The sequence below is a fragment of the Gopherus evgoodei genome, chromosome 5, assembly GCF_007399415.2.
Source record: "Gopherus evgoodei ecotype Sinaloan lineage chromosome 5, rGopEvg1_v1.p, whole genome shotgun sequence".
In the NCBI taxonomy this organism is placed as follows: Eukaryota; Metazoa; Chordata; order Testudines; family Testudinidae; genus Gopherus; species Gopherus evgoodei.
This window is the reverse complement of record NC_044326.1, coordinates 101,756,576-101,765,923: the sequence shown is the minus strand read 5'-3', so window position 1 is coordinate 101,765,923 and position 9,348 is coordinate 101,756,576. Positions and strand designations below refer to the sequence as shown.

The 9,348-nt window shown below is 42.4% G+C and overlaps 1 protein-coding gene across 3 annotated transcripts; it reads left to right on the top strand.

Annotated features, from left to right (window-relative positions):
- The first annotated feature begins 1,320 nt into the window (after window positions 1-1,320).
- On the top strand, window positions 1,321-8,473 carry SPRY1 (sprouty RTK signaling antagonist 1). 3 transcript variants are annotated; one of them, XM_030564250.1, is made up of 3 exons: window positions 1,321-1,477; window positions 2,221-2,668; window positions 6,281-8,473. In XM_030564250.1, exon 3 carries the CDS (start codon window positions 6,336-6,338, stop codon window positions 7,296-7,298), a length of 963 nt encoding a protein of 320 aa, XP_030420110.1. In that variant the 5' UTR covers window positions 1,321-1,477; window positions 2,221-2,668; window positions 6,281-6,335; the 3' UTR covers window positions 7,299-8,473. The 3 variants fall into 3 exon arrangements, with proteins under 3 accessions (XP_030420110.1, XP_030420112.1, XP_030420111.1); XM_030564252.1 differs by lacking the exons at window positions 1,321-1,477; window positions 2,221-2,668 and adding an exon at window positions 2,685-3,087; XM_030564251.1 differs by lacking the exons at window positions 1,321-1,477; window positions 2,221-2,668 and adding an exon at window positions 3,950-4,332.
- The last annotated feature ends 875 nt before the right edge of the window (window positions 8,474-9,348 follow it).

Below are 9,348 nucleotides of genomic sequence, written 5' to 3'. Positions count from 1 at the left end.
TCATTTACAAATCTTATACGCATACTCCCACTCCATTAACTAAGTCACTAATGAATATATTGTATAGTACTGGACCCAGAACTGACTGCTGCTGGACCTCAGTTACATCCTCCCAGTTTGACAACAAACCATTGATAACTACTCTTTGAATATGCTCTTTCAACCAATTGTGCACACACCTTCTCAGGGCCACCCAGAGGATTCAGGGGGCCTGGGGTCTTCAGCGGCAGTTGGAAGGACCCCCCGCTGCAGGTCTTTGGGGCACTTCGGTGGTGGGTTCCGGAGTGGAAGGACCCTCGACCGCCAAATTGCTGCCAAAGACCTGGCACTTCAGCATCGGGTCCCGGGGTGGAAGGACCCCCCGCTGTGGGTCTTCGGGGAGATGACTGGGGGACAAGTGGACAGATCTGCATGTGGTAATTTTTTTGTGGGGATATTATTTGTGGGGGTGTGAGGGGAAGAAGAGTGAGTAGTTTTGTGCCTAGGCTAGTGTGTGTTTGACAGTATTACAGGTAGGGTGACCATACAGCAAATGTGAAAAATCGGGATGCTGGTGGGGAGTAATAGGAGCCTATATAAGAAAAAGACCCCAAAATTTGGACTGTTCCTGTAAAATCGGGACATCTGGTTACCTTAATTACAGGGCAGTGGCCTTAAAGACATGCTTATCTTTTAAGAATGAATGGTCCAACTTAGTTCTGTGGGACCATGTAAGTGTTTGCAAGATCACGACCTAGACCTGCTAAAGTTGGTGAGATATTGGTATGGATACGTATGCGTGTGAGAGTCAATCTTATATTACTTTCCATAATGTTAACATTTTTATAGGATAGCACAGAGGTCAGCAACCTTTCAGAAGTGGTATGCCGAGTCTTCATTTATTCACTTTGATTTAAGGTTTTGTGTGCCACTAATACATTTTAACGTTTTTAGAAGATGTCTTTCTATAAGTCTATAATATATAACTAAGCTATTGTTGTATGTAAAGTCAATAAGGTTTTTAAAATGTTTAAGAAGCTTCATTTAAAATTAAATTAAAATGCAGAGCCCCTCGGACTGGTGGCCAGGACCTGGGCAGTGTGCCACTGAAAATCAGCTCGTGTGCCGCCTCCGGCACCCGTGCCATAGGTTGCCTACCCCTGGGATAGCAAGTAAACCTTGAAATTTGCACGTGCAACTGAATGAAGAAATAGCTGCCCGGTTATAGAAGACTCCATTCCAGGATTTCAGGAAAGCTTTCTGAGTGACACATTGACATCATTGGAGGCGTGACTGAGGGTAGAGGCGGGGGCTCAGCGGTGAAATGCTGCTATGCAGAACTGGAATTACTCTGTAGCAGCAACAGTAAAGCCATAGCAGATTGCAAAGTGATAGCAGCATACAACAGTGAGCAACTGCTGTCTACACTGGTTGTGTTCGAATTAGCTCCAGTTACTTCAAATGTGCTTTGGGAAGCAGTTTTTAATCTTTGTATTAGGTAAGCATAAGCAATGTTTTTTCCTCTCCTTTTTGAAGATATGTAGGAACAGATCAGGTGCTTAATGTTTGTTTTTGTACTGAAGGGGTCTCTTTATACTCTTGTTTTAAGGTCTAAGCTTAATACTTGCTTTGCTAGATGCAAATAACATTTGTATTATGAAATGAAATGCTGTTTTTACTGCTAATACTTTCATGGAGAGCATAGTGATGCACTTTTATTAGCCTCTTTGCAGTTTAAGTCTGCAACAGGTCAACTTCATGAAATGCGTATATACGTACTATTCTGACTTATAGGCAAACATTCTCTTGAATTATCTAGTAAAATACGTTAAGCCAGTTACAATTTGCAGGCAATGATACAACTTCCAGTTAAGTAATTGTGCTATCCTTGTATTGTCGGTCTTGCTTAATGCAGATTTCTTTCTTGGGTGCTGGAACGTTGTTTGCTCCACTTAAAATGCCAGGGAGTTTTAAAAGCACTTCATGCAAGAAGTTTGTGTCTAGAGTTACATTATATTTTAGTTTTCTGACTGACATGCTGTCTGTGCTCCAAGCCTGTCAATCAGTCTGCAACAGCAACAGCAAGCACATGGCAGTTTGCAGAGAGCTCTGAGACAGAGCCATTGCTTTCTGCCTCTCGCTTGGTTGGAAGTAGCTCCAGTTATTGTAGATGTGGCTTGAAAATAAGTGTCTCTTCGTTATTATCTTTTCTTTAAAAAGTTCTTTTTTCGCTCTGTTCAGTCTCTTTGCACTTTGGCTGCACGGAGGTCGGAGAGTTTGCAGCAGGACCATGAGGTGAAGCAGAGCTGGATCCTCGACGTTGTGCACCACGCCAGTTCAGTGTGGAAGGCTCCTGGACTATCCCAATCAGAGAAGGGAAATAAAAGTCGAAGGAAGAAAAGAGGAATCCTGTATCCCTTGCTCTGCTGTATCTTGTTGGAGACCTCAACGTTGCTGCTATTGCAAGTGACTCTGTTGCTGCTTCTTCAGGCAGCAGTTGTGCCTGCATCTTGCAATTTTTATCTTCCACTAGTTTGAGATGAAGTATTTGCAGCAAGGGCTTGAGTGTCGTCACCTATAACAGGAGGGAGAGAAAGCCACACTTGCAGCCAGAGAAATTGCTTGCTCCGGAATCCCATCACCGAGTGATTTACTTCTCTCAAGAGAATTGTGCCCACTCAATGAACAAGTGAGTTAGGGTAACGGAACCACTGAATGTTTGTTTCTTTGAGCGGGGAGGTGGGGGGTAGAAGTGGATTTCCCTCCGCTCGGTGAATAGGATCTGGTGATCTCTGTGTGCTTTGCAGAGAAGAGAAATACGGAAGAATTGTCCTCTCCAAGCAAAAGAGGGCTGGAAAAAACGAGTGGGGGGCCACAGTCTCCGCTGAGGGGGAAACGAAACCCACCCTTCTCCAACCTTTAACGTTTAACAGTTGCGCTGCCCCGTGGATCTTAAGTGTGGTGGTTTAAAATGGATTTGCTATTAGTGACTTCTTGGAAATAAGTAAATCCTTAATTACGTTCACATTCTTACTGAGCTGGGTTAAAACTATGGATTCTGCCTGCAGCCGCCGCCTTTTGCACGTGTCGAGTTGGAGGAGTTAGCAGGTGCCGTTGCATTTCCCCCCTTAATCTCGTGGGCCAGGAGAACGGGAGATCAGGCTGCTCCCAGCCAATGTGCTGGTGCTGAGGTCCAATTTAGGCTCGTGTGTGCGCCTGTTCCTTTTTTTTAAACTGCCGTTCAGGGTTATGTTTTAATCCCAGGGCGCTGAACTTGCTCTGGCCGAGGAGCAGGCTTGAGTGTGCAAAGGGGCGGGACGGCTAGAATCGGTGGTTTAGGAATCAGGGCAAACCTGGGCTGTGCATTGCTAATGGCTCGCGGGGGGCGGCTGAAAACCTTGTGCCCCAATTAGTCCCCAGCGATTCCGGGAGAAGAGTGGTGGGAAGCCATGGTGAAGGAACTACACCGGAGTTTGGTTTTGATCTGTGGTTAGAAGGACATTCTCCCAGGGATCGAGGCTAAACGCAGGGTGTGTGGAGGGAAAAGGGGTCCTTTCAGTGTCAGAGCCGGACAGTCATGGATGGGGGAGGAGAGGGGGTAATGTTTAAAGTGAGACCTTAAATGCTTCATTGAAACACCTAGCAAAATCCCCTATCCTAGCAGAGAGATCTAAAACCTGCATTCATTAATCAGAAGGGAGAGAGCTTTCCTCCAGTTCTGGGTCAGGTTTGGCAGGGGTGGAGAGGCTGAAATGATGGGATAAGAGGAGAGAAACGTTCCCCTCCCCCTCCTTTCCTCCTCCTTTAGAAAGCCCACAAGAAAAAAAAATCCCCTGTGTACATAGTAGCACACCCAGACCTTTCAGTGCTGTGCTTGAAAGGCACAGGGAGGGGGAGCGCGAGGGAGGGCGGACGCTACCGCTTTAAGTATTGGAAAGTCCGCCCTCCTGAGGTAATGGTAACCTCAGCCTCTTCCCCTCCTCCTGCAAAAGGGGGGAAAAAGCCCTTGTTTTCATTCATAACTTTTTCCTCTTCCTTCCTCTCCTATTTATTCATCGCTTCACTCAGCTCAGATTGCAGAGGGCGCAGCTCCACCACCGTAACTTGACGTGTGGCGATACTCTGCTTCCTTCCCCCCACACCTTTCTGTGTAGCAAAGGAGCAAGTTAAAACGCAGCATGCCGATTATTGTAGCATTTATTCGGATGGCGATGCTGCTTTTTCGAAGCTGATCTGGGAGGAGAAAAAGTGGGGCAGTCGGGGGAACCCTGGAGAACTGGTTTGGAAGAAATGCTGACATGCTGTAAATTGTGTTCAAATCTGCAATGGTTCTGACCTTCTGCACAAAAAATGGTATCTTACACTTTTGTTCGCTTTACCTCTTGGAAAAAGTAATTTTTTGATCTTATTTGCAGTGGGAGTATTTGGTTCTTTCCAACAGAAACTATGATGCGGTATGCAGCTAGCTTTTTTTGTCTTTCTTTTTTGTGATTTGAATGGTCAGTCTGCATGTTTTATAATATTGCATTTTTTTCAGAGATGGCACTTGTTGTGCTCTTTTAGGGATACTATAATCATTCTTCCTCTGCAAGTCCCACTGCTGGCCTCTGCAGCTGTATGTCTTTCCTCTTCTGTGTTCATTCATCCCTAGCATTTTGTGTGCTCATATTAAGACTTATGAAAAGGAGAGCCTTATTATGTGGGATGGATAAAGACTGACTAAATAGGGGTGAGGTTTTGTAATCTTAAAACCCTAGGTCCTTCACAGGTGATATTTAAGAATGAAAGGAGACCTTTGGCCTCTGGTTTGTTTAATGCTTTCTATGCCCCAGTGTAAATTTGAGATAAGTAGTTCTTAGATTTTTTTTTCCCCAAATTCTACAACTGCCTATTGAAGCAGTATCTCTTAACAGGATTTCAGTGTACTTTTGCTCTTCTCCTCCCCTGTGTATTCATCCTCTCCCTCCTTTTTCTTTCTTGAATTGGAAATAGCTCCATGTCAAATATGCTCTGGATATGCAAGAGAAAAGTACTTTTTCCAGGGTTATTGGATAAATTGATTTGGCACGTATTCCACCCTGAAAAAGGAAAAACATGACTGTATGCAATTTTATTATTTTGTGAGGCTGGGGGAAGTAAATCTTCCATTAGCTGTTGGTGCAGGAAAACAAATGTTTGTTTTCCCATGACGCTTTGTGATCACTACAATGATGTATAAATAATCTGCCCTCCTTGCCTCCTCCCCCCCCCTTACATTTTATATAGGTACAGAATTGCCCCTCTGCAGAATTTTCCAAATCAACATTGTAATAATCTGTGTCAGTAATTTGAGACAAGAAGATGTAAAAATGAATAAATAGCTCAAATTACATTTTTTATTTTTATCTGTCTTCCAAAATTAGTTTGAAGAGCTTATTAATCAAAATTTTTCTCCCTAGATTAGCTTGTGAAAACTGAGATGTATTTTTTAATTTATTTTTTTCATGAGGAAAGGTACTTGAGAAGTCAGCAATGTCTGAAAACTGTGTTCCAGTTTTATTTTACTACCTCATCTGCTCACACACCCTGCCCTGTAGTCTCAAAACACTGGAGAGCTGTTGTATAACACATTGTTATTTACATCTGGAGTCTTACTTTAATAATGAGTTTGTTACATTATTTGGAACCTGTGAGCTTTCTACTGGGAAGTATCTTTCAGTTTTAGACTTTTTTTTTGTAGGATTTACTTTGGGATTTCTTAATGGATGCATGTTTCATTTTAAAGATAGATCATAAGCTTAAAACAAGGGTAGGTACTGGAGTACAGTTATGAAAATGTAAGAAAATTTAAGAAAAGCAAGAGTTTGTGCAAATTTCATTATGCAGAATATGAATCTGATACTGGTCATTCAAGTATCTAACTTGATTTGAAGTACTCAGTATTGCTGTTGCTGATCTGCGCAAGTAACGCGAGAGAGGCATTTATTTCCCATGCCTTGCCAGCTAACCATACAGGTTGAAACTTCCTTTATTTGTTTTTAATGGAAAAAGCTCTGATTTTAAGTGGCACAGGGTCTCCTCTTACATTCCGCGTCTGTAATGCCAGACTCAGACTCCTCACCCTCTTCCCAGCCCACTCCAACTGGCCTTTGGCCAGGTCTTCAGCATCATCGTAATCCACTGCTGAAGGAGATCATTACCAAGTGGTTAGGGCAATTTGTGGCTTGCCATGACATTTTTATTTTTAAAAGCTTCCTGTGACTTATTCCTCTTTCACCTTTGATCTCTCTTTCTCTTTTTTTATTTTTATTTTTTTCCTTAGGATTTCAGATGCATGCCAGGTTCACACTGAATGCCAAAAGTAGAGATCCCTACAGATGGAGCCCCAAAGTCAACATGGCAGTGGCGGTTCATTAATTGTGATCCAGCAGCCTTCCTTGGACAGCAGGCAAAGGTTGGACTATGAAAGAGAAATTCAGCCGACTGCTATCTTGTCATTGGACCAGATCAAAGCCATAAGGGGCAGCAATGAGTATACTGAAGGCCCATCTGTGGTGAAAAAGTCTGGTCCACGAACAGCGCCAAGACAAGAAAAGCATGAAAGGACTCATGAAATCATACCAATTAATGTGAATAATAATTATGAGCGCAGATCCAGCCACTTGGGACCCGTGGCTCACCAACATAATGTAAGGGCTCCTGTGCTGAGCAGATCAACTAGCACTGGAAGTGCAGCTAGTTCTGGAAGCAACAGCAGTGCTTCTTCAGAGCAGGGATTGTTGGGAAGATCGCCTCTGTCTAGGCCAGGTTCAAGTCACAGATCTGAAAGGACAATCCGGACACAGCCCAAGCAGTCATCTTTGATGGTAGATGATCTGAAGGGTCCCTTGAAAGAGGACTTGACGCAGCACAAGTTTATCTGTGAACAGTGTGGGAAGTGCAAATGTGGTGAGTGCACAGACCCAAGGGCCTTACCTTCTTGTCTGGCCTGCAACAGGAAGTGCTTGTGCTCTGCAGAGAGCATGGTGGAGTACAGTACCTGCATGTGCCTGATCAAAGGGATCTTCTACCACTGTTCCAATGACGATGAAGGGGACTCGTATGCGGATAATCCCTGCTCTTGTTCCCAGGCACATTGCTGTTCTAGGTACCTGTGCATGGGAGCAATGTCCTTGTTTTTGCCTTGCTTGCTCTGCTATCCTCCTGCTAAGGGATGCCTGAAGCTGTGTCGCGGGTGTTATGACCGGATCAATCGTCCTGGTTGCCGATGTAAAAACTCCAACACTGTTTATTGTAAACTGGAGAGCTGCCCATCACGGAGTCAGGGGAAGCCCTCATAATTTTGGAGGGAGATTTCACTTCTTCAAACACTTGCTTTTAGGTTGTGGCTAATTTTCTGTTTGTGTGGGGATTTACCCCTGCTTTCATTCCCTTCCTTCTCCACTTTTACATACCCAAGTTTTTTCCTTTGCATCCTCCATAACCCCTCTCTCAACTCAGATAGGTGTGGAGTATTTTGCTCAGTCATGTTTATTTCAGTCTTTGGTAAGCATGGACTGTGTGCCTGCATTTGGCACCACAGCTTGACAGAGCCTCTTAGGTTTGTAAGTAACCCACACATGAAAGGGCTAATGGGCTTTTCTGCAGCCTCTTGGTCTGCAAAAAACTTCTCCAATGTGTCCTTTTGTTCTCTGCAACTGTGTCTTTTTGGTTCCAAGAAATAATTCTACCTTATTTCATGAGCAAGCTGGATTAATCTTGAGGGGGTTGGAACCGTAGAAAATATAAGGCTGGCTTTTACTCCACAGTGCAAAGAACCTGCTTTTCCCTCTGTTCCCCAACCCTTCTTGGACTTGTCTCAGTCCAGAGACTTGCCTGGCTGATACATTTTTTTTTCTTTCTTTTAAATGTAGTTTTGGTTTTTGCTTCACTATATAGATCTTCACATTGGAGACATTATGACTGCAATTCATTCATTTGTTTCTCTTGCTTTCAAATCTGTGAAGGACATCACCCACTCCACCCCTTCCCCCATGTTTCTGTGGTCATTGAGAGCCTGTTGATACTGATGTTAAAGTTGACCGTGTTTGCATATCTGAATAATCGTCAGGTGTCATTGAATTAAGTTACCTAAATGTTCCTGGATCTTTAACACTTCTCTTATTCCCTTGGTTAGTGAATTTAGCTCTGCCTTGTGCTTCATAACTTTAATCTGTTCCATGTTTTATTGCCTTAGCCACAAATTGTGGTCTTTTTTTGTATATTTTATGTATAAAACACAAAGTTGAATCCTGACTATTTTTAAGACAAAAGTCTGTTTAAAACTTTTTTTATTGTAAAGAATATTTATTATTTGAATCTCTATTATTTTATGATATTTATTACAAAGGACTTTTTGAAAAATGTACTCATGTCTGAATATAACAAAATATCAATACTTAACAAAAATAAGGGTGACACAAAGAAAGTACGTATGTTAACTATAATGCAGAAAATATATTAATTAATGAAAATGTCTCTTGAGTTTTTCATTTTAATATACTGGTAGGTTGTGTTATGATTTCCATGTCCATATTGCAAAGTGTCTTGCTATTTTTTTTTCTCCTTGTGCACTGCCAGGGCGGTTGAATAACCAATACTGTGAAGACACTAGTATGTGTCTTGTTTGTCTTATTTTGGTGTTGAAAATTCATTATCAAATGAGTTTTCACTGCGATATTTAATAAAATTTAATATGTGTAATTTGCTTGATGTTGCCAAGAAGTTTAGGCCACATGTATTTATCAGAGCATTCTGGAAATGCAACTGTAGACAAGGACCCCTAACTTCAATAATTTGTTTTGTTTTCTATAGACTATCAAATTAACATGCACAAAAAGCAAGAGTACAAGGGTAAAAATAGACTTGATGTTGCTGAAGTTCTTTAGCTCAGGAACCCTAGGTTGTGGGGGTTTTTGGTCCACACCCCCCGCCCCCGTGGGAACTGTGACTTTCCCAACCACAATTGAACTCACCTGTTCCTTCTAATTTAAACTCTCTTGAAAGAAATATTGGTGTCACAGCTATTTGCTGAATTCATTCACGTTTAAATGGTCAGAAATAGGCTTTGCATTAGGATTAGTGGAGAATCTCCCACTTCCATTGGTGTGATTCAAGTCCTCCCTAATAGCAGAATCTAAGTAGCAGTGTCAAGTATCAGAGGGTAGCTGTGTTAGTCTATATCCACAAAAACAACAGGGAGTCCGATGGCACCTTAAAGACTAACAGATTTATTTGGGCATAAACTTTCATGGGTAAAAAACCCCACTTTTGGGCATAAGCTTTTGTGGGTAGAAAACCCCACTTATCTGAAGAAGGGGGTTTTTTTACCCATAAAAGCGTATGCCCAAA

Coding starts and splice junctions, on each gene's coding strand:
- SPRY1 (XM_030564250.1), top strand. CDS start 6,336: ATGGAGCCCCAAAGTCAACATGGCAGTGGCGGTTCATTAATTGTGATC.